At 44.1% G+C, this 25708-nt stretch overlaps 1 protein-coding gene across 2 annotated transcripts in view; it reads right to left on the bottom strand.

Annotated features, from left to right (window-relative positions):
• The window catches only part of LOC134225667 (nuclear receptor subfamily 2 group F member 1-B), a 216270-nt gene that overhangs the window by 150801 nt on the left and 39761 nt on the right, over positions 1 to 25708 (bottom strand). For both annotated transcript variants that reach the window (XM_062705932.1, XM_062705933.1), the window contains exon 2: positions 24615 to 24764. In XM_062705932.1, the coding sequence (XP_062561916.1) occupies positions 24615 to 24764 (150 nt within the window). The remainder of the gene's footprint in view (positions 1 to 24614; positions 24765 to 25708) is intronic.

Genomic DNA, 25708 nt, shown 5'->3' with positions numbered 1-25708 from the left:
CTCTGAGCCTCTTGAAAGGGAGGCTTCTGAGCCTCTTGAAAGGAGGCTTCTGAGCTCTTGAAAGGAGGCTTCCTGAGCCTCTTGAAAGGAGGCTTCTGAGCCTCTTGAAAGGAGGCTTCCTGAGCCTCTTGAAAGGAGGCTTCTGAGCTCTTGAAAGGAGGCCTGAGCCTCTTGAAAGGAGGCTTCCTGAGCCTCTTGAAAGGAGGCTTCTGAGCCTCTTGAAAGGAGGCTTCTGAGCCTCTTGAAAGGAGGCTTGAGCCTCTTGAAAGGAGGCTTCTGAGCCTCTTGAAAGGAGGCTTCCTGAGCCTCTTGAAAGGAGGCTTCTGAGGCCTCTTGAAAGGAGGCTTCTGAGCCTCTTGAAAGGAGGCTTCTGAGCCTCTTGAAAGGAGGCTTCTGAGCCTCTTGAAAGGAGGCTTCTGAGCCTCTTGAAAGGAGGCTTCCAGGCCTCTTGAAAGGAGGCTTCCTGAGCCTCTTGAAAGGAGGCTTCTGAGCCTCTTGAAAGGAGGCTTCTGAGCCTTTGAAAGGAGGCTTCCTGAGCCTCTTGAAAGGAGGCTTCCGAGCCTCTTGAAAGGAGGCTTCTGAGCCTCTTGAAAGGAGGCTTCTGAGCCTCTTGAAAGGAGGCTTCTGAGCCTCTTGAAAGGAGGCTTGAGCCTCTTGAAAGGAGGCTCTGAGCCTCTTGAAAGGAGGCTTCTGAGGCCTCTTGAAAGGAGGCTCTGAGCCTCTTGAAAGGAGGCCTGAGCCTCTTGAAAGGAGGCTTCTGAGCCTCTTGAAAGGAGGCTTCTGAGCCTCTTGAAAGGAGGCTTCTGAGCCTCTTGAAAGGAGGCCTGAGCCTCTTGAAAGGAGGCTTCTGAGCCTCTTGAAAGGGAGGCCTGAGCCTCTTGAAAGGAGGCTTCCGAGCCTCTTGGAAGGAGGCTTGAGCCTCTTGGAAGGAGGCTTCCTGAGCCTCTTGGAAGGAGGCTTCTGAGCCTCTTGGAAGGAGGCTTCCTGAGCCTCTTGGAAGGAGGCTTCCTGAGCCTCTTGGAAGGAGGCTTCCTGAGACTCTTGGAAGGAGGCCTGAGCCTCTTGGAAGGAGGCTTCTGAGCCTCTTGGAAGGAGGCTCTGAGCCTCTTGGAAGGAGGCTTCTGAGCCTCTTGGAAGGAGGCTTCCTGAGCCTCTTGGAAGGAGGCTTCTGAGCCTCTTGGAAGGAGGCTTCTGAGCCTCTTGGAAGGAGGCTCTGAGCCTCTTGGAAGGAGGCTTCCTGAGCCTCTTGGAAGGAGGCTTCTGAGCATCTTGGAAGGAGGCTTCCAGGCCTCTTGGAAGGAGGCTTCTGAGCCTCTTGGAAGGAGGCTTCTGAGCCTCTTGGAAGGAGGCTTCTGAGCCTCTTGGAAGGAGGCTTCTGAGCCTCTTGGAAGGAGGCCTGAGCCTCTTGGAAGGAGGCTTCTGAGCCTCTTGGAAGGAGGCTTCCGAGCCTCTTGGAAGGAGGCTTCTGAGCCTCTTGGAAGGAGGCTCTGAGCCTCTTGGAAGGAGGCTTGAGCCTCTTGGAAGGAGGCTTCTGAGCCTCTTGGAAGGAGGCTTCCTAGCCTCTTGGAAGAAGGCTTCTGAGCCTCTTGGAAGGAGGCTTCTGAGCCGCTTGGAAGGAGGCTTCTGCGCCGCTTGGAAGGAGGCTTCCGAGCCTCTTGGAAGGAGGCTTCCGAGCCTCTTGGAAGGAGGCTCTGAGCCTCTTCGAAAGAGGCTTTTGAGCCTCTTCGAAAGAGGCTTTTGAGCCTCTTGGAAGGAGGCTTCCGAGTTTCTTGGAAGGAGGCTTCCGAGCCTCTTGGACGGAGGCTTCCGAGCCTCTTGGACGGAGGCTTCCGAGCCTCTTGGATGGAGGCTTCCGAGCCTCTTGGAAGGAGGCTTCCGAGCCTCTTGGAAGGAGGCTTCCGAGCCTCTTGGAAGGAGGCTTCCGAGCCTCTAGAAAGGAGGCTTCCGAGCCTCTTGAAAGGAAGCTTTCAAGTCTCTTGAAAGGAAGCTTTCAAGTCTCTTGAAAGGAGGCTAATGAGCCTCTTGAAAGGAGGCTACCGAGCCTCTTGAAAGGAGGCTACTGAGCCTCTTGAAAGGAGGCTTCCGAGCCTCTTGAAAGGAGGCTTCCGAGCCTCTTGAAAGGAGGCTTCCGAGCCTCTTGAAAGGAGGCTTCCGAGCCTCTTGAAAGGAGGCTTCCGAGCCTCTTGAAAGAAGGCTTCCGAGCCTCTTGAAAGAAGGCTTCCGAGCCTCTTGAAAGGAGGCTTCCGAGCCTCTTGAAAGGAGGCTTCCGAGCCTCTTGAAAGGAGGCTTCCGAATTGTTGTACATAACATGATATGTAATTTATCTTGTTTAGTATTCGAAAAACAGTTTCATTTAAAAAAAATTTGTTTCGATCATCATATTTTCAAAAAGAACCTCGATTTTGTCATTAATTTTATTTGACGATATTCGCTGTTGTTACTCTTCATTAAATCCTGCTGTTTTCTTGCCATACGAGTTTTCAAATAAAGATTATTCCACCACGCTTTTCAAATTCTCTGGCCAATTATTTGGATATGTTGATGCCATTGGGGTGATTCTCAAACTCAATCATTACGTCTATAAAGAACATACGAATGATGCATCCAAATTCTGTAAAATGTAAAAACGGAAGAAGCAGTACAATCCTTGTCGTTCTCCAACCAAAGTGACTCTTTCAGCCGTTCCGCAGAATCGTTTACCCTCCCGTTTTCTATCTTTTATCAAACCTTTTATCCAGTTTACCTTTGGCGTGCATGGACGGACTGTGAAAATCAGCGCGAAAAAATTACATCATTAATCACTCAATAAATCAACAACCACCCTGGGATCGGAGCCCCGTCCTCGTTTGCTGGCAGGGAATCCAACAACGAACGGTCCATCCGTCGAATAGTTAAGATTGTGTAGTATCTCATCTTTTCACACAGTTCGTGAAAGATCATTACAAGAACTGTGCACACTCTTCGAACGTTGAGCACCCTTTGGTTCGCATGGGATCATGCTTCTTCCGAACAACGAAGCTGACTGAGTCACAATCCGTCTCGATTCAGCCTACGAAGGGGCATTTAATTGATTCAATTACTCGTCATGATTAATTATTCCAAAAACTGTCGCCCGTTCCGAACTGTTGGGCTACAATGTACGGGCATTAATGGGTGGAACGAACTCGCCTCTGCGTATCTATGTGCTGCGCACATTCAAATGACTTTCGCATCTGAAGGAGAACTTTCAAATTCCATTCTTGAGATGGTGGTGAAAACTGCATCACTTCCTTCAAAGCGAAACAAAACCCAAAACAACGCCTAGCACAGAAAGTGGAATCGTCATCGTGTTGGTTGGTCGTCGTTGTTGTCGGCGGCAGCCAACTGGCAGTTCAACAGCAACATAAACCACCGGGCATTTCGGTGAAACATCTCCAGCCGCGCACAGTGGTCGGTTTTCGAATAAAATACGTTGAACATTTTAAAAGTAGCTTGAGGATAAATATTTTTTAGTGTTTCCATGGATTAAAAATGAAAACATCATCATTTCGGTCGACCTCCGGCCACTGTGCCTTTGTCGATTGCATTTTGAGCCGGCGATGCAACACTGGTGTGGGCGAAGGAGAGCAGACGCGGTGCGCCGGCAGAGGAAGGCACACCGTGAGAAAATTCCTCGGCTTTTATGATGTACAATCTTTCGTGATGTACGCGAAATATCTGAGTTGCACTTTTCTGGAACTGGAACTTCCCCGACAACAACAGCAACAGGGGAGGGGAGACACGGAGAGTCTTTCTCGTTTTCCGTCCCGAATCCACGGTGCACACTTGGAGGGAAGCAGAATCGCGAGCGATCGCGCGAAATTTGATGGCCTACCATGGTGTGGGGAAGGATTCAGGAGTCAGGTGGAATGGGTTTCGGTAAATGATTTGTTAAGCAAGACGCGGAATTGGGCGCTACATAGCTGAATCGACCAGGGCTGAAGTAGTGCTAATCCGACCCATCAAACAATGAAACATTTGGAGCATCGGTTCAGTACAACCGCCCTGGATTGGACCCATTTCGACCAAATCGCCAGCTTGGTACGATATCGATACTAACAATTTAACCGGCAGTGGATCGCTGCTTCTCTTTCTTGTATTCCAACCGGTCCGCGTGTTGTGGATCGTCCAACTGTCTAGCCGAGTCAAACCTACACCACCTTTCCACCGGCCGCTCGCTACCGATCGGATATCTGCGATACGGCGCGGATCCTCCACTTCGGTAGTGGCGAAACCGTGATAGTAAAGGAAATTCAATTTATAGCCAGTGCGCGATTTACACGAACTTGTCAGGGGTGGAAATGAAACTGCTTTTACCTGCCACCCCAAACAGCTCCACCGTTCGCGTTCATGTCTTGAACCAGCGCTGAACAGTGCGGCGCTGTTGTAGCAATGATAAAACGAGAAGAGCCCCCAACAAGGCTGACGCTTTGCCACGGGGAATTGGAGCGAACGATGTCCGCTCGATCGAATGAGGTGCGACGGACGTGGTGAGAGGAAGGGGTTCGGAGATTTCTACAGCTGATAAGCGACTGTACAGCAGAGAGAGGAGATGATTTTCCGCGGAAAGCATGTTTCCAAGTGAGAGGGAATTTCGAGTACGGCAAATTTTTATTTGGGATTATGAAATTTTGAGAATTAAAATCTCCATAAGACCGCTTTTTAGTAACATCGAAATTATCTTTATTCTGCCTATTACTATGAACACTGATTTGAAGCTTATTATTCTGCAATGATTAGTATTTGCCCTTGCCACGTCCTTGTGAGTGATGGAGGAGAGCGAAGGATCTCCTTAAGAGACCTTCTTAACCTCTCGTGTGTGGAAGTGTCATACAGACGGAAACGCCATCGGTAGAAATTTTATTGAATAAGATTCGGTAGTCATTTTATTGAATAAGAAATTTATTGAATTTTTTTAAATTTATTGATGTACCTAATAATTTGATCCTAAGTGATGAACTTTTTGTACAGAAAAAATCAGGGCTATTACCAGTTATTATCAAATAAAAAAAAATTTTTTTTTATATGATATTTGATATAATATGGCCTAACGAACTGTTGAAACCAATGGGTATCATGGCCAAATCATTTGTCCTTTCTGGTCGTTTATCCAAGGAAGTATGATAAAAGCTTAACAGAGAAAGTAGCACTGCGCACCTCCCACATACCAATCGAAAAAGCAATTTTTCGTCAGATTATATTCATTCGAGTTTTTGATTGTGAAACCAATCAATCTTCCATCTGCGACTTTGTGATGAAGTGATCCATTCAAGTCGCATAACATCGCCATCCCCGATATAGCATCATCGCTTGGAGTAGAACTGTGCCACATTTTCCCATGCCAAAGCCCTCCACCTCACAGTTGATGGAACCACAACCTTGTCGTAAATCGAGGGTAATCGCTCTCGCACATTTCGCCGTTTGTCTTCAGACCGACCAGAAATTGATGATTATATTGTTAACAAGACTACAGCAACGGTACCGCCATACCCAAGGTGGGCATATCGCATCTCCCCTTCGTTCTGATGCGTCCTGAGGAGCCGAGTTGTGGCGTGTAGGGAAACATTGTAAAACAATTATTGTGTGGGTGATCAATGATGATTATGATGTTCATCATATCTTGACTGTTTCCCGCCCAAGCCCGCGCGTCTCGCCGTGTCGCTGGCCTGCTTATGATGACAGAGCGAGGGAATCGCTCTCTCCACTCACCCGGTAAAAGTTCCATTCAATAGCCAACATTATCTCGATGTCAATCATAAGTGATCTTTTTCGCTCGTTGTTGTTGGTGGGTTGTATGTAAAAATATTTTCCATCAACGCGGCCTCCCCGAGAGTCTCCCACCGGTAAAACGCCATTATCATCCAGGCTCATCGCTCTTTTCGTGTGGCTGTCAACTTCAACCTTTCCACGGGCCGCGTGCGATAACGGCGACGCACATGACAATGTTCCTCTACCCGACCAGACAGGCAGCGTTTGAACGCCGTTTGAAGAGCCCTCCAAGAGTCTCCACCGCCATCAGCCAGAAAGATTGACAGCCCTGTCTCACCCTGCCACACCCGCTCTGCTGAAACCAAGTGCGCCACCGCATCATGTAAATGATGATGTTTGCATCTTCTATTGTCCCGGATCAACGGCACGGTGCGGCGCGGAGCGGTCCGGAACTTCACCGACCGACACATGGGATGACTTATCGCCGCAAACGGGCACGCATCTGTCCCTCGAGCGACAAAAGACCGAAACCGTTACGTCCGGATAAGGCTCTTGTGTGACGGTCGTCGCCGTCGTCAGATGCAACCGGCAAAAGGTGTCAAAGCTGACCAGCGGCTCTCTTGGATTCACATCCCAAGACCGAACCGGGCCCATTAAATGTTTTGACCACTGGTCATCATTACCGGGCTTTGTGCAATCCAAGGCCAAACCGTCTACCTCGAGAAAATCGAGTGCAGAAAAAAGGGCTTAATTAAAATAAAATGTCCATTTTTAAAGTGACAAAACAGCGCAATAAATACCGTACACAATCCCGAGAAGGGTTGCTCTGCTGAAAAGGGGTTGAAAGGATCATCGCTCGCAGACCTTTCCAATCGGCAGGTAGCTGCAAGTGACCCCTTTTCTCGAGCCGATGATGGGCCCGAAAAACGAATACGCTATCATCCGCAAGAGTAACAGTTGTAGTTCGGTTAGCTTAAGCCTTTGTCTGCCGACACCTGAAACTAATAGATGACGTTCATAAATATGACCTTCGGGGATTGATGCGTTAGGCTGCGGGCCCGGAGGATTTACATGGGAATTTGTGCAATTAAGGCCACGGATGCATACCTCAGTTCGGAGTCCAAGAGAGAAAGAGAGTGCATATGTGCGATGAAGAGTTATGAGTGGTAATTAATCTGGAGCGAAGGGATCAGCGTACTGGTTTCCAAGTCCAAGAGTTTGACCAGCAACGGTTTTTCCTTCTTCTGCCGGAGGAATTTCACTTGAGATCTTAGCGGGAATATCAGCTGGAAGCTGCCGAATTCTGCACGGCTGGCTCTACAAGCAGCCGCGCTCGCATATCGATCACCGTATGATTAATGACCATTATTCAAATCATTGAAGAACCATCAATACCGAACGCGGGACCCTGATGGGCAACACCAGAGCTGACGGAAAGTATTTGAAAGGTGAAGAAAAATTTTAGGGACTTGAGCCGAGGGCGACGGTATGGAATGGAAAGAGTCCGCATTCGGTGTGTGTTCCGTCCCCCTTTGATTCGACGAGTAAGTATGATCTCATCAGCCACGCAGTGTACATGACTGTATGAAGTGCGGTTGTTTACATCGGACGAAACTGAAAATAGCGATGGTTTGGTCACCTATGGTGCGAATTTGCTTGCCTTATTTTGTTGGTTGGATATTTTTTGCCGAGATAATCATTGTAAGAACTTTAACAATTATGTTATCAAATTGCTGATTATTGTGTCAACATTATTCGAAAATTTACTGATTCTGAATCGACTGTACGTTTTAGTTATATTTATTGGACGGCTACTGAGTCTTAGAATTTTTACAACGAGTTTTTGTAACTTGAAAAAGACACAATCCCCGTGTCGAAACGTCGGGTTAATAATAAACTCGTTGTAAAAATTGTATGACTGAGTAGCTGTCCAATCAATATAATTAAAACGTACAGTCGATCCAGATTCAGTAAATATTTCGATATTATTATTTTATTATTATTATTTTTTAAATTTGAAAGGAAAATCTAAACGCGAGAAGAGTTGTCCATGGATATTTCTATGGAAACTGATAAGAATTTTCCGTAGAAATTCTGAAGAATTTCCTGTGAAAAACGACTTTATCGAAAATTTATTTTATCCGACTATTTTGAAAAACCGCGTAAAAAACTAATTTTCGAAAAACAAACGCATTTAAAAAAGCCAAAATCCCAAAATCCGTGTGAAAAACGACCTTCGTAAAAGGTGAGCTAAATGTTTATTAATTCGTGTGCGTTAAATCGCGATCCAGTTTAATACACATAAAGTTCGCGCAATCGAGTTCTAAAAGCTAGAATCATATAATAAGAGTGACGCCAAGTGTCAACATTTAAATTCTGGAGCAGTTCCCCAACACAAGTACTAAGTGTACGAAGAGTCACGCAATTGTAATGCGTGTCGCGCCGCTTTTAACAGGGTATCCAGAAACAAAGCTCACCATCCCAGTAACGTTTTGGTTTTATAATGGTTTTAAGGCACTCTTGTAGAGTAAATAATGGTCTTCAAGAGCGTTATAGAACTAAAAATGTTACTTGGGAACCGGTCAGATAAAATCTACGCAAAAAGTCATTCTACCGAAAGTAGTTAGACAACGGAAGAAACAGCTGAAACCAAAATTTGGTGATTGTGTAATCAAATCTGGCTTTTGAGCAATACTTTGCAAAACCGAAGAGACGGGAAAAGGGTAGAAAATACCTGGGGAAGAACTCAATTTCCGTCAAAAGCAGGATTACTCATAGTTTTGAGTGGTCCTGTTTTTGACGGAAGTTGAGTAAAATTTCCGTATGAAAGAAAGACAGGGCAATACAATTTTACTCAGTTACTGAGTCGCTGAAAGTTAACGTGCTGAAGAAGAAATTCCGAAGGTAAAATCAACACGAAGGTAGTGAAAGTCCAAAGCTTAGGGATAAAAATTACTCTTATATGACATATGAAGTAAATGGAGATGACACTATGATCGTCGATCAATCTGTCCAGATCTCAGGACCGACTGGAATAGAGAGGACAAAAACAATTTTTAATGCTTCTGGCCACATTACAATGGCAGACGTTGCTAAGCAGAACGGAATTCGAACGTCAAAGGGTGCATTGTACTTTGCAAAAGCTAAGAGCAAACTGTTGTTGTTGCATTCATCCAGGAGCCATGGAAAATCAAAAGTAGGACAAAAAAAAACAAATAATTTAATTTATAGAATAAATCTATACAATAAAAAATAGTTGAGATTTCCTTCCTGGCCATTTAACTCGCGAGCGGGTTGACCGATTTGCAAGATTTTCTTCTTAATCGATTCGTTTTAGGATCCGCAAGGTTTGTATCCACAAACATTAGATGGCCATCCATTTTTGTGGAACTTGGCGTACCTCAAGCAAAGATATCGTTTTTGACAGATAATTTGAAAAAAATAGAGAAATGGAGTAAAATGAGCCATATTTAGTGTTGCCGTACTTGCGTTCTTTGGGAATTAAGGATCAAACTAACCTTTTTCTGTCGATTTTCAGATGCCCCATGTGAAAATATACACGGAAACAAATGCATACCCAAAAAAGAAGAATTCGGGTAAACTGAGTCATACCTGCATTCACAGTGTCGTACGGTGCATGAAACCACTCGGAAATTTTTTCATAAGTTCGGTTTTGTTGATCTTGGCGCGCTCCGAGCAAAGGTATTGACAAATAATTCTAAAAATAAGGGAAAATGGGGTGAAATGGCCGTTTATTGTTTTCCACGTTGTGCGGTTTATGAAATCACCTGCATTGGATAAGTGAAAACGATTTAGCTGGGAAAAAATACCCCAGCAACTGCCGACAAACGAAAAACTAGCCAAGGATCATTTCAATGGACTAGGTACTTTGAAAAAAGAAAATGGCTCTTTCACTACATCTGTGAGTGATTCAATACAAATGAAAATCAAAATGCGGAAGCTATTGAAATAAATAAAATCAGTTCAAACATGCATGGAACAATGAACAAACGATTGAGCTAGAAAGATAGATGCAAGAACAATAGACGCATTCTGGCCACAGGTGCGCAATTTTTTTTTCAAAAGGCGACGAAAGAACAGTGCTTACGCAAAAAAACTAACTTTGAGAATAAGGATCAGTCACATTCCGACATCGGAAAAAAAAAAGTTGGGAATCGTGAATTCCACGGTGTCTGGTATCATGAAACGGTTCGAAGAACATTTTACTGATCGGAAGCGAAGGTCTGGAAAAAGCCGTCATGTCCACGAGAACGATCACAAACGCACAGAGTTAGGATTTTTCAATCACTTACGCGACAACAGCTTTCTACACCATTGCACACCGCTTACTTTGCCTCTCCAAACGTATTGAATTTGACGATGCGTCACGATAAGTTAAAGATTCGATACAGCAGTTTTTGTCTTTGCTTTTAATCAGATCATGTGGTGGCGTTGTTATAGTGGGCGCTCTAAGCATTTCAAAACTGTTTTGGATTCGAATCTCACCGCGGCTCTAAACTTTTGTGAAAATGTTTGTAGAAATTATATGGAGAAACATTGAGAAAAAGAATTTGGTAGAGTACAGGCAAAGCCGATGAACACGAATTTATCTCCCGATAAAAAAATGTTGTATGAGAATACTTCCTCACAGGAGGACATGAAAAATCACACTTCGATAAATGGATTATTCCTAGGTTTTTATTCATATGAGTGAGAATTCCGAAGCCGACAAACGCATGATTTGTGCTTCTAAACGGAAACCGAACACCTCAGTTCGACACGAGAGGGTTTATAAAGTTGCATGTGAGCAAGATTTTCGCGCAGAATACCAAAACCCTAGCTGGACTACGTACGTTTATGGTTCAGCAGTCAAACCGTGACGAACGAGAAATAAATAAATAAGCCGTTTCCAGAAGTTGCACGACCAGAAAGCAACGAAATTACACTGCTGCGTAATGGATGACGAGATATAATATTATGTGGAGGCGGACTTGAATTAGATTCCAGGAAACCTGTATGTGACTGCCAAGGATAAGTGTGATGTTCCCGAGAACCTCCGGACACAGAAGATGTCGAAGTTTGTCAAGAAGATCTTTTTTTGGCAAGCGATTGGTACTTGCGGAAAGTGGAGTGCACCTCTCGTTACCGCAAGCACCACAAAGGGACAGGTGTATTAGGAAAAGTGTTTCCCAAAGGTGGATTCTCTCGCTCTTCGAGGCTCATGACGGTTCGACGATCTTTTCGCCTGATTTAACACCATGGGGGAAGGGTCGTTTGGCCGAAACCCATTCGGCTGAAAGCCATTTGGCCGAATGCCACCAGGCCGAACAAACCATTATGCCGAAACCCATCTGGCTGACATCATGTCGTCATACGAAGGACGTGCTAGAGTAGTATAAGGCGAATGATGTCGATTCTGTGCCGAAAGCTCGAAAGTTGTTTGGTCGCATATACCATTTGGCCGAACAGGTCATTTGGCCGATAGGTCAAATTACCTATTTGACCAAATGTCCTGTTTGACCAAATGTCCTGTTCGGCCAAATATCCTATTTGGTCAAATGTCCTATTCGGTCGAGAGACCTATTCGACTAAATGACTTATTCGAACGAATGACCTATTCGGACAAATGACCTATTCGGCCAAATGATTTATTTGGCCGGATGACCTGATCGACAAAATGACTTATACTAGATGGGTTTCGGCCTAATGGTTTGTTCCGCCTAGTGGCATTCGGCCAAACGACCCTTCCCCGTTATCTTCGCACACGCTGACCCGAGACGATTCTATACGATTTCAACATGCCAACTGTTGTACTCCAAAATGTGGCCATAAAATATGCGTTACTCTCGAAGTGTTATTTTTCTTACGTGTGTAGTCAGTCAAAGCTGTATGTTACAATGGCTTTTTCTGTAAGCGTTATGTTTTTTACTCGTTTTACAACTGAAAGATTGGAGTTCTGTGCGTGATCTCTCTTGTTTCGGACAGCAGAACGATCGCGCGGTCGGCCGAATTATTGTGTTCTGCATTGCGCGGCCGGTAATAAAATTAATCAGTTCAGTGCGTGATCTCTCTTGTTTCGGACAGCAGAACGATCGCGCGGTCGGCCGAATTATTGTGTTCTACGTTGCGCGGCCGGTAATAAAATTAATCAGTTCAGTGCGTGATCTCTCATGTTTCGGACAGCAGAACGATCGCGCGGTCGGCCGAATTATTGTGTTCTGCATTGCGCGGCCGGTAATAAAATTAATCAGTTCAGTGTGTGATCTCTCTTGTTTCGAAGCGGGCTTGGTAGTCATATGGCTACTGCTTCTGCCTCATACGCAGGAGGTCATGGGTTCAATCCCAGATCGGTTCCATTCTCCTACTTTTTATCTTTCTCTTTATTTTTTATGTTCTAGCAATCGCTAGAACTGGAAATGGACTTCCATACCGTTTTCATTACTATTCCTATACCTTCAACTTGAGTATTCTAACAGTAATCTGCTAGAATTGGAAATGAACTATAGAGCTCGTTTCCTACATCCAATTAGAAATTCCATCAGTTACCTTCTCCTATCTATCACATTGGCAGCTCGTTAACCAAGACGAACCCCTGCCTCTCCAACCTAACCCAGAAATTCCAACAAATTCCGCATGAACTCGTGGCAAGTGCAGAGGTATATTCGGCTTGCAGTGGGCGAGTGATTGCATCATCATTTCCTCCCCCTTCCCTACATTGACTTGCATTCTGACGTGGCAGGCGCCAGTATGACCTAACAAATGAGATCACCAGTACTTGTACATTGAAGATGTGTGCTAGTCCCAAGCAAACATCTGTTGGTTCCCTGTGCAAGAACAGCTGATCTGGTCATAATGGAGTAGCAACTACGAGCAGTCAATCAAGCTCAAGCTCAAGCTCAAGCGTTATGTTTTTTACTTATTTTACAATAGAAAGATTGATTATTATCATGCGATTTCATCGCATATTCAGTTTGTGGAAAAGTAACAAAACTAGGGAACGCCATCAAACGCCGATCACAATACAGTCTATACACACGTCCGACGAAAAAATAAAAAGTAAAAAGATGCCCAATCATTGTGCATTCCGATAGGCCACTCTTTGACGTCGAACAAGGGAAAAATTCAATGAATTTTGCCTACAACACCCATGCATGGACCGAACCGCGATGATTGGACGGGCGCATGCCTGCTGGTCGTCGATTAACCGTTTTTTTTTTTGCTTTTTGCCGTAGTATGCCCCGGTCAAGAGCAGATATCCAAACCCTTAATTTGTTTTGTAGTACGCGACGGCTCTTTACGGCTACGATGATGATGGTTGGAAATCTAAGACCATGTTGTACTGGCTGGTGTATCAATAAGTGATTGATTGTGTCGATTTCTTGCATGAGTTGATATCGAGATAGAGGTGGCGTTGCCGGTTTCCAACCTACAGTGAGGCAGCTTGTTGATTCAATTAGGTTGAACAAAATTCTAATTTTTCGAAATGTTCAGCGCACGGAGTTCAATACAGTGCATTTTTTTCATGAGGTTTATAATACGAAAACTTTTTTTTTCAATCACAATAAGTCAAATTTTAGTATTCGGATAATGCTGCGTTGCAAAATTTCACGCCACGTCCATCAGCATTCGATTGCATGTGCCGATAATTTCAAACGTACACCGGCAGCAAACAAATTGCACATTCATCGCATTCCTCGGAATCCCGGTCAGGAATGCATTCCCTTTGACCTCCGGTCGACCGATAGAGGCACATCTGCTTCTGCGAAAGCATAAGAAAAGAATCTAACCCTCGTCCTCGTTCGACCACCGCACCGTACCGCGCAGAGTGTAAGATGCAACAGTTCCTCCATATCTGAAAGCTATAGCAAAATCAAAGACGCGACGAGGTCGGAAGGCCGGCTGGCTGACGATGAGTATGCAGAAGAGGATCCAACCAGGGAATGTCTAATTAGCCTCGCTTCACACATTTCCCTTGCGTTCCACGGTGTGTGGCTGGTGGCCGGCGCCCATACGGACCAAAATCCGCAGGGACCTTTACATATTTAATGCGAAAAACCGAAATCAGTCATGCAAAATATTTCGTTCGTCCCTGCGTTGCCTCTTCAATTTGGCAACGTTATGGGAAAAGCAGAATAACATTTTTGCATAACCTTGTATTGTTTTTCATCGGAAGAGACGGGCGAGGGGTTCGCTTCTGGACATGGGCTCGTAATGCGCTTACTGCACCCAGTCCAAAAGCGCGGCGCTCTTGCATCCCCGTTTGCTAGGAGAAAAAGGTCACATTTTGGCAGGTAATCTACGTTACTAACTGCTTCGGTGTCCTCGCGTCCTGCTCGTCATCGTCGTCAGGAGAGATTTATTTCCGTCATAATTCTTCTTTCGCTCTCCATTCTCCGAGTCATGGTGCGTTAGAGCGATGATGACGGCTCGGCGCTAGGAACTTGCTACGAGTCGAGCGGTGCCACGAAAAATTATCAAATATCCCCGACCCGGGAGACAAGATAGCGAAGATGTTCCCAAGCGCAGCCATTAATACGAGCTAATAATATTCCACGGAAATTCGAGGGTCCACGCCGGACAGGAAAAAAGTATCCGTTTACAATTTATTTGGAAAACCTTGTCTCGTCGGGCTTTTGTTCTGGTTGATGGCGCGCGAGAGTTGGGACTGTTCGTGGTCTGTCCCGAAGACTTCGTCCCCCTACCCCCGGGAACAGGACATCCGATACTTTTCTGTTTATGTCTTCGGCTTGTTATGAGTCCACGTCATCGAGGAGGTTGTGTTCTCGCGCTGCGCTAATTTAAATAATTAGAGTGCGGAGATGCTCGGTCAGTGATAGGGACTTCTGCGTGGCCAAATCGCAACCATACGCGTCTTCTTGTTAACACGAGCCTCTGTGACCCGTTTTTATTTCGTTTTCGGCGGGTGTGGGTACCGTTACTGGTTGCATCGTTGGGTGCAGCAGCTCAGTGGAAAAAAAAAGTGACGCATCATGCTGGCACGCTCCACCAAAGTCCACCGCCGGCCACGATGACATGGCGCTTTCTGGTCTCGGTATTTGCCTTCCCACAACAACTGCGATCGGATGAAAGGGCCTTGAATGAGGTTAACAGGCGTAGCCCCCCTAACAACAATCAATAGCCAATCATGTGGGCATAGAGCACTTGCCGCACAGCACGATGATGAGGTTTTCGTTTTTTATGCGATTAGTTGGATCAAGTGTTGTAATTTGCTGAAAACTTTTTCGTTAAACCTTTTATTGGGTAGTGTTGCGCTGCTGGAAACCAGTGATTGATTGATGCACAATAAATTCCTATGAGCTCAATGGCTCTTCCAAATGACATAATTATTGAACAATATAGCTGAAAAAGGGAATCACATAATTGACTATTTAGAGAGGGTTCTTGATAACAGTTTTAACACCGCAGGTTAAATGTCCCTGACTAACTAGTTTAAACCAACTTCATAGCTCACTGGAAAAACTGAAGCTCGTTATTCGATTAGTTACATTATCGGGAACTGATCGAAATAATGTGACATATTGACATATTTGAGAGCCAACTGGCTCAACAGACTTGGTGAAGCTCAATGTTAGAATCGAGAGCGTCTCCAATTCCGAAATATAAATCAGTGCAAGTAGCACGATCAACTGATTACATTCAGAAAACTAGCAGCACCTCACTGCATACCCTAATACAAATAAGCACGAAAGCCAACATTGTAACCGGTCCAATCCCAGCATTCCTATATAGGTATTGAATTACGGCTCTCTGGTGTTGCTTATCACCACTCCAGATTACAGCAGATATAAATCTTCCTTTTCCGATCCTCTCTCTCATCCCAAACGAGCATCCCGATAATCCCGCTGCAAACAACCAACATCGCACACCAGATAACACAATCTCCACGAACCCCCAGAAAAAAGGAACGAAACTTCTTACAAACAGTAACGGACTCTCTCGAACGAAGAAAAAAAATGCTTTCCAACCTTTCAACCGAGTTGTTCGATTACGATTACGTCGTCGTTCTTTCCTATCGCTATCTCTTTCTCTCACGGTCACCCGCTACCCGAAAAATCGCGGATAGAACAGTATCGTTCCGCGCGCGCGTTATCGATACATAAAAACCGTTTTCCTCCCTTACTGCTAGGTCCGCAACCTCCGATCGCCCCTTTATCTGCTACACATATTTCATCTCCTTCGAGTTGCGGCGAGAAGCAGTCCGGCTGAGGGAGGCCGGTCGGTAACCGAAGATTTCCTTCGTAACATTCTCACCACTGATTCTGCTGTACTGCTGGCTGTTACCGAACGCGAGTTGTTGTTGGTGTTGCTGCTGCTGCTGCTGTTGTTTTGGATGTTATTTTATTTATTACCCTGGCCCTATCTGGACGAAACCCCGCTCGACCGATATTATCCCATCCTGATGCGGCTGCACACATCCCGTACTCCCCCGCGCGCACGCAAGAGATTGCAACCCAGAGATCGTTCCCAGCAGCCGGGACGGAATCTCCGCGCGATATGTACTCGCCTTGCTACATGTTGTTACTGTTACCGATTTCGGTTTCACTTCTTCCAGGTCTCTTCCAGGACGGTTGTTGTTGCTGTTGTTCTGGACGTGGTGTTGTTACTGTCGGTCAGGGAAAGGAGGGGGGGGGGATTCCGGTGTCAGCGAGCATGTACTCCTTCACTTTCCGGGGGCCGCCCGCCATTTGGGGGTCCGAAGCGCACCCTGGCGCAAGCGTTTCGGGTTATGTTCCGTGTCCGGGCGATGACTTCACACTGGACACTACACTGCAAAGGACACGCGGAACGTCAGGGGGGAGCACGGAGCGTACTTTTGTTGCGATGCGCTGCATCGGCAGCCTGGGCGATGCACAGTAAAATGCATAACATAACAGATATATAATTATGGTTAAATTAGTCGGTATTCACCTTGCCGTAAGCCTGCGAGTGATGCGCTTAACCTATATGAGAGTGTTTGGACCCCACGTAGGTGGTGGCGGGATGGAACGATGAGAATGAGAAGGTACTACGTTGCACAATGACGGCGATGGGCAGGGGGTTGGTGCTGTACTGTAGTGATGTTGTGCTGTGAGGCTTGCTAATACTAACAAACTTTTTAATTTATCAAAACACTAGAGCAGACTTTTGACTTCAATAATTCAACAATTCGTCCACTAATTGAACTTTTGTGTGGGGAAAGGAAAATTCTTCTGAATTTCTAGAGGGAAATTGTTTCTAATTACCGAAGGGAAATTCATTCGAATTTCCGAAGGAAAATTCTTTCGAATTTCCGAAGGAAAATTCTTTAAAATTTCCGAAGGGGAATTCTTTCTCATTTCCAAAGGGATTTTTTTTCGAATTTCCGAAGGGAAAATCTTTCGAATTTCCGAAGGAACGTTCTTTCGAATTTCCTAAGCGATTTTCTTCCGAATTTCCGAAGGGAAATTCTTTCGAATTTCCGAAGGGAAATTCTTTCGAATTTCCGAAAGGAAATTCTTTTGAATTTCCGAAGGGAAATTCTTCTGAATTTCCGAAGGGAAATTCTTTCGAATTTCCGAAGGGAAATTCTTTCGAATTTCCAAAGGAAGATTCTTTCGAATTTCCGAAGGGAAATTCTTTCGAGCCTACGAAGAGAAATTCTTTCGAGCTTACGAAGACAAATTCTTTTACATTTTCGAATGGCAATTCTTTCGATTTTCCGAATAATTCAACAATTCGTCCACTAATTGAACTTTTGTGTAGGGAAAGGGAAATTCTTCTGAATTTCTGGAGGGAAATTGTTTCTAATTACCGAAGGGAAATTCATTCGAATTTCCGAAGGAAAATTCTTTCAAATTTCCGAAGGGGAATTCTTTCGCATTTCCAAAGGGATTTTTTTTCGAATTTCCGAAGGGAAATTCTTTTGAATTTCCGAAGGAAAGTTCTTTAGAATTTCCAAAGGGAATTTCTTTCGAATTTCCGAAGGGAAATTCTTCTGAATTTCCGAAGGGAAATTCTTTGGAATTTCCGAAGGGAAATTCTTTCGAATTTCCGAAGGGAAATTCTTTGGAATTTCCGAAGGGAAATTCTTTCGAATTTCCGAAGGGAATTTCTTGGGATGTTCCGTAGAAAAATTCTTTGGAATTTCCGGAGGGAAATACTTTGGAATTTCCGGAGGGAAATTCTTGGGAATTTCCGAAGGGAAATTCTTTGGAATTTTCGAAGGGAAATTCTTTTGAATTTCCGGAGGGAAATTCTTTTGAATTTCCGGAGGGAAATTCTTTCGAATTTTCGAAGGGAAATTCTTTCGAATTTCTGAAGGCAAATTCTTTCGAATTTCTGAAGGGAAATTCTTTCGAATTTCCGAAGGAAATTCTTTCGAATTTCGAAGGAAATTCTTTCGAATTTCCGAAGGAAATTCTTCGAATTTCCGAAGGAAATTCTTTCGAATTTCGAAGGAAATTCTTTCGAATTTCGAAGGGAAATTCTTTCGAATTTCCGAAGGGAAATTCTTTCGAATTTCCGAAGGAAATTCTTTCGAATTTCCGAAGGAAATTCTTTCGAATTTCCGAAGGAAATTCTTTCGAATTTCCGAAGGAAATTCTTTCGAATTTCCGAAGGAAATTCTTTCGAATTTCCGAAGGGAATTCTTTCAATTTCGAAGGAAATTCTTTCGAATTTCGAAGGAAATTCTTTCGAATTTCGAAGGAAATTCTTTCGAATTTCCGAAGGAAATTCTTTCGAATTTCCGAAGGAAATTCTTTCGAATTTCGAAGGAAATTCTTTCGAATTTCCGAAGGAAATTCTTCGAATTTCCGAAGGAAATTCTTTCGAATTTCCGAAGGAAATTCTTTCGAATTTCCGAAGGAAATTCTTTCGAATTTCGAAGGAAATTCTTTCGAATTTCAAAGGAAATTCTTTCGAATTTCGAAGGAAATTCTTTCAATTTCCGAAGGAAATTCTTTCGAATTTCGAAGGAAATTCTTTCGAATTTCGAAGGAAATTCTTTCGAATTTCCGAAGGAAATTCTTTCGAATTTCGAAGGAAATTCTTTCGAATTTCGAAGGAAATTCTTTCGAATTTCGAAGGAAATTCTTCGAATTTCCGAAGGAAATTCTTTCGAATTTCGAAGGAAATTCTTCGAATTTCCGAAGGAAATTCTTTCGAATTTCCGAAGGAAATTCTTTCGAATTTCCGAAGGAAATTCTTTGAATTTCCGAAGGAAATTCTTTCGAATTTCCGAAGGAAATTCTTTCTAATTTCCGAAGGGGAATTCTTTCGAATTTCCGAAGGGAATTCTTTCGAATTTCCAAATGGAAATTGTTCCGAATTTCTTAAGGGAAATTGTTTCGAATTTCCGAAGGGAAATTGTTCCGAATTTCCGAAGGGAAATTTTTTTTCCAAAGGGAAATTTTTCTAATTTTTTTTTCAAAGGAAAATTCTTTCGAATTTCCGAAGGGAAATTCTTTTGTACTTCCGAATTGTAATTGTTTGAAATTTCCTTAGGGAGAGAAATTGTTTCAAATTTTCAACGTGAAGTTTTAATTTGTAAAGGAAATGCGTTCCAAATTTTAAAAACAAGTTTTTTTTCCAAAATTTTAAAAAGAAGCTATTCCGAATTTATTAAGTGAAGTTCTTCCAAATTTCCGAAGGGATATTCTTCCGAAGTAAAGCAAAAAATAAGTCCACACGATTTCTAAATCGACGGTCCCCCTTATGCACGCCTATGCCCAACGGCGGGCCCTTCGACTCGAATGATGTTGCTGCTGCTGATGCTGGCTGCGGATCGCGCACATTGGCACTCGACCTAAACGCAGCAACCGAGTGCAGGGTTCAAGTGGGTAAAGCAGTACGCGCGAGGTCTCAGCTCGCTCGGTCTCTCGGCCAGCAGCCGCTGCCGCAGTGGCAATGCAATGTGCAATCTGAACGGATCAGAGAATAGGTTCCCTACCTCTAACTACAAGGGTCTCGAGATCATACCGGTGAAGTGTGCATTGCATGGCGCGCGCACACACACAAAACGCGGAACTTAAGCTTCAGTGGAGTCAAGTGGGGCAAGTGGAGTGTGGACGTTTTTTTTACGATCAACCGTCGACTTCGTCGCTCGCTCGTCGGCTAGTGCCACACCGTACGTAGTGAGTATGAGTAAGTCGTTTGCCAGCCAGCAGGCCCACGAGAGATGTGTGTAACTCGAAATCGATTATCCAATGTTTTGTGACGGAGAGATTCGAAGAAGCTGCGCCACAACCAGTCAGTCAGCCGGTCGTCCGTCTGTCCATCGCATCGGTACTGCTTTAGTGTGTGGTACCTACGCTTCTTAGAAGATCGTCAGAGACACACAGACTGCAGCAGCCACTGTAGTCAGTTGTGGCTGCCGGAGCTTTGCTTTTTACGAGCAACCCGCGAACCTTGGTCTAGAAATTGCCAGGCCTAGAGCCCTAGCGGGCTATACCCCGGCGAGGAATGAGGCGCTGAACACAATAAGGCAAGTGTTTTGATTGATGTTTTTGTTGTTAATACCAAGCGCACTGTGGCGAGAAGCGAGATTTATTGGATTCAACATAGAGGGGAATGCGGCGACTGGTTGGCCAGACTTTGAGGGGCTTCTTGGAGAGCCACTCAAACGCTCGTGCTGTATACATGATCGTATGCCGCTTAGGTCCGCGGTGAAAGGTTTTTTTGTCATACAACCGAACATCCTTGACCTGAGTAGGTGTTTGAAGCAGCGTTCTTTCTGTGATGCGCGCTGAATCTGTAATCACCTGCCTCGTGACAAACCTCTTCACCGCCGAAAAGAGAAGAATATTAAATTTGCATACATCAATATTTGTCTCCACTTCGGTGCCAAATAAAATATATAAACTTTCTACCTTATTTGAATTTAGTTCATCACACCAACTCTCCATAGGCCACATATGTTCGCAGGTCATTCACTCCTACAACAACGGCTCCTTTCACCCAATCTGACCCAAACGGGCGGCGCACCAATAAGAAGGAATCCTTCGCAAAACAAGCGATAAAGGAAAATTCGAAATTCTACAACCGTTCGCTCGTTGGTGCGGTGCCTCATTCGTTTGCACATCACACGAAATTCGAATGCTGCGTATGCTTCTTGCTCCTGAGAACCTGAATGCTGCCCATATGGTGTAAATTGAATTTTGGGCAACTCTCGCGCTTTTCGCCGTGGTCGTGCAATGCGATGAGATGCGTGGTGGAACTTGCCGCACTCGCAGTGGGGTGCCACGGTCCAGCCACGGCAACCGTCGAAAATAATCTTTGCAGTCCTGGCCAGTCTGCCAGCACCGGAGATACCGATTCCTGATATTAAGCGCGTTTGTAGAAATTGTGGGGCAGATTTGTGCATTGAGAGGATTCGGCTGATGTTCGAATTTGGCAGAGATCTTCATACAGAACGAGTAGTACGGAGGGGGTTACCTATTCAATTGATGTTGGAAAGGATGCTTACCAGGTGTTGCATATTTCACCGAACGCCAACCGGTGGGGTTCTGTTTTGTATACCTTCCCAAATAGGAACAAGCAACAGCTGAGATCCCGACATTATTTCGACGACATAATGAAAAAATCGGCTAGATTTGGATTAACTTTTTTAAACATTTGTAGTCTTCATCGATATCTGTGCAAACAATTAATTTCAACAAATTAACGTTAATGAACTGAACATAGAAAATGTACCGGGATTCATAGAAAAATAGGATGTAAAAATGGATAATAACGCGTATACTCCATAAGGCATGAAATGCACTAAAGAACCGCGTACAGTACAAATAATGTAGAATTCAATAAATCTGAGAAGGGGGTCATACTGCACAAGGTTTCTTCTAAGATTGATTGCATAATTATTAAATAAATCGTTCACTTTCTCAATCAGTTTTCAATAAATGTACAAAATGTATTCAAGTACAACGCGCAACAAACAGTGTGTCGTCTTCCAATTAGCACTAAAATCCATCAACGGTGTGAGAACTTCATCAATTAACCCCTTTCTGACGCTGCTAGCCATTTCGCGAAATCCTTTCTTTGCGCGGGGTCTCCATGAAAAGCGATTTCCAAACAGTTTACACAACAGCGCTGTAACGTTAATATCGTTATTAAGTCACAAAGCTTCGCGTGACATCCTGAAAACGGCCCAGCAGGAGCGTTTATTTACGGCTATGAAGTTGCTTGGTTCCCATGCAAGTGCCCCCCTGTCGCGCGTTCTCCTACTGCTGCGACATGGAAGAAACAAACTCACTTATAAAGAAAGCAACACTGTTTCGTTCGATTGTTGTTCTCGGAATTCACTGCCAACAACAGATGGGAAATCGATAATAAAAAAAAATAGTGGTAAAGTCCTATTTTGAGGTTCCATTGCACACACCTGGAACTGTCCCTCCCCTCGACACGGGAGCAACTGTCAATTGGTCGAGGGCTGCCCCAGCCGAGCGGAAATGTCAAATGTTGAGCGTGACATCCACCGGGCGCTGCGGGCGCACTCCGTTGCAGTTGATAAAGACATCAAGTATTCATTGGATAGTAAATTTTTGAAAAAACAATCTGAATGGAATCACGGCCTACTTGTATCCCCTTGGGTCGAGTGATTCCGAAAGCGATAGCCATCTACGACGACCACGTGTGGAAGTGTAACAATTTATTTATTGTTGTTGTTAGTTTCGAGTGGCTTTACCATTTTAGATTGCATGTCAGCAGAAGCAATGCTCGACGCAGACCGTTGGGGTGTTTCGCTTGGCTGATAACGTGTATAACTGTTTGCCGTAACGCCACCGTCAGGTAGTAGCGGAATGACACGCAAGTTCCGAAATGCCCCGTTTTCCCAGGATCCGTGATTTATGAAGTCGTTATGATTTTTAATATTTTGAGCAAATACACGGTTCGAAGTCCCGGCGGATCGCAAAATTATCCTTTCCGATGGTTCGGTGAGGAACCCTTCCTCAATTTCTGTGATTTTAAATATGTAAAGCAAATATAGACAGACAATTGATGACGGACGATTGCGATGGTAGGATGGATTTAATCCCGTTTTCCTGTGAGACAGAGGCACGTCGTAAACGGGACTCTTTTTTGCTTGGGTGGCGAACGGCGCGAGGAAGAACAATACCGACGGAAACTATTTTCTATTGTTCCCGAAGGAAGATTTATGGTTGGATGTCTGTTTTCCCTTCTGCTTGCGCGTCGTCCAAAGGATGTGTAAAATTAAAAGACACAGAAAAGGACTGACCACCGGTCAGTCTTAGAGTTTCACGGACGATGATCCTCGATTTTGAGAACGTCGAGGGATGAAAGGGGTGAATCCTTGCAGCAGGAGAACCGGCTTTCTTCGAGAAGAGCCTGGGAACCGGTTCTTCTTTTATCACAACCCAGTCAGTGGTCAAGAAGCAAAACTGACCGTTGGAATAAATTAATAACGATATGGTTAAAGGGACACGACCTCGGGCACCACTTCGGAGAGGTGACGGCGGATCGACTGAAGGACATTATTCGGACGCATGACGCTTCACACCGATTAGGTCCAGCTTCTTTTTGCTCGAGTGTATGGCTCTAATGGACATTCCAAGGCGATAGAATCGGGACGTGCGAGCCCCGAAAAGTGACACACAATGCGGTGCGGTGTGAGGATTACGGTTTTACCATTTTTGTTTGTTGTGGATTTTCGGGAACACAAACAGTGTGGTGGACAAGTTTAGGAAGAGATCTTTTCACCTTCCTATCGGGATGACGATTATCACATCTGCTATTGAATAGCCATTGTAATGCTCATAGTTATGGAACACTGGGCCTATCACACTGAATTGAAATGCCCAAATATCTGATCGAACAGATTTCTCAAAACAATTTTATCAAAATAGGGTATTAAATCAAAGCACTTAAATCAAAGCAAGCAAAACTGAAAAAAATATGTGTAAAAATAAATTAATTTAAACAAATATTTCAAAAATGTGAACAGTGCTGCCAGCGACGAAACAACAACGCCACTGACAAATGTAATCCCATCCATTTCGGCTGGATTCTGTCACAGAGCCATGCCACAACCACGCTCTGATGAATGGGTTGTTATTAATGCGCATGCATTATTCCAATTTGAACCGCGTTAAGGCTCTCCAGTAATAACATTATGATTTACATACACAGGAACAACGCGAAGCTCCCCACAATGAATAATGACTTCATCCCGTGAACTTGTATGAGGCTCAAGTGCAGCATAAAGGCAGCTTTGGATTCGCACATAATAACTTGTTTCGCATTCATCGAATGAGCAATAATAATAATTCCGCTTCATCAAGGTGTCATCTCCGCGACGACGACGATTTACGTGTTTGTTATTGCACTGCACCGTTGCGCCGCTGCCGTCGCCGGGGAGAACTAATGAATTTAATAGATTATTGTTCAGAATCATTGAGTACCTCGTTGCCCCTTACTCGCCTCTTAATATAAGACGACCTTGTCTCAGTCAACTTCAATCGGGACTGTCTTTCCCTTTTTTTGTATTTCGCACACATCAGCGACTCCAGCCGCATCCACAACAAGGCAGGCGGTGACTTGTTTTGTCAACATCATTTGACATCGTTTGTTACCTCCACTCTTTTGGCGTTGAGGACGCTATGTCGAGCGATACCTTGTTCGCCTTTTCTGCGGTTTTTCCACAAATAAGTACCACGGCGGGTATATTGGCAAATTGGCTTTAGCGCTCGCCCGCGTTGGCGTGTCAATAACGATGATGGCATCGTTCGGAAGCTTTCACCGTGGGTTTGTACATTGTATTTATAACCTGACCTTTGGGCGTACTTTTTTCACTACTGTTCACACGCGTACTTAGCACCTTCTTGGCCGTCCCATCACATGCAAAAAAAAAACGAACAAAAACGAAAAAAATGTAATCGAATTTGACTTACCTTCGCGTCGCATTCCCATTTTGAGGCACTTTCGTAGACGACAGAATTGACACTGATTCCGGTGGTGCTGGTCGATCGGGCAGTTGCGATTGCCCCGACACGAGTAGGTGAGGTTCCGTCGGACCGACCGCTTGAAGAACGATTTGCAACCTGCATAATGAGAGATGATAAACCGAATATTAGTGTAAGTTTCAATCGATTCTATTGGGTAGTATTGGTGCAGCCGGCAAATCTATTTGTTATTCTATTGTAGATCCATTTTAAAACCGAAGTAGTCCCATTTGAAAACCGAAAGGAGCTCTCGCGACAATCGAATTGTCTTCCATTTCCGGGTGTCCCATTTCCGGATTCCTATAATATTTTTGTGATTTTTTTCTGATTTTTTTTCGGAAAGTTGAAATTCAACGAGAAGTTCTCTACAATTTCCTCGGGAAAATCCTTTAAATCTCCATATAGAATTCGTCTGTTTTTTTCACGAGAAGTTCTTCTGAGTTCCCTCGAAAAAATCTTTGAAGCTTTTTCGGCAAATTGTTCTGAAATTCAACGAGAAATTTCTCAAGTTCGACGGAAATTTTGTAATTTTGTCTTCAAAGGAAATGCATGTTCATGTTTCAATACATGTGTACCTCATTAAAGACTTATAGACTTTTTTGATGCAAAAAAGTTTATATAATGCAACATATTTTTTCTGAAAATTTGAGTTACACAATTAAAGTTGTCTCCATATAATACAAGATTTTTTTTCCACCGCATGTGATCGGCATGTTTTCGTCGATGTAACGATGCTTCAGTATATGATGACTTTTCAAGAACGTATTTTTTTCCCAGTTGGACATAATAAGGATCAATCAATTCGAAATTATAAGTTTTATTTTCAATATCAGACACACTCCTGTGTACTGTGTACTGTGTAACACAATTTTGTATGAAAGATGTAACTGCTGGACCCAATTCTAAACTCTTAGGCTCCAGATGTCAGTAAGTCCTTCCAATAATTCCTTAATCTCTATACCAAATCCAAAAATAAACAAATAGATAAACAAAAAACAAACAGTCTTACTGGTGGTATAAATCCTGCTTTTTGGATACCTGCA

The sequence above is a fragment of the Armigeres subalbatus genome, chromosome 3 (assembly GCF_024139115.2).
Source record: "Armigeres subalbatus isolate Guangzhou_Male chromosome 3, GZ_Asu_2, whole genome shotgun sequence".
NCBI classification, from domain to species: Eukaryota; Metazoa; Arthropoda; class Insecta; order Diptera; family Culicidae; genus Armigeres; species Armigeres subalbatus.
The sequence above is the reverse complement of the archived record's forward strand: the minus strand, read 5'-3'. Positions and strand labels throughout refer to the sequence as shown.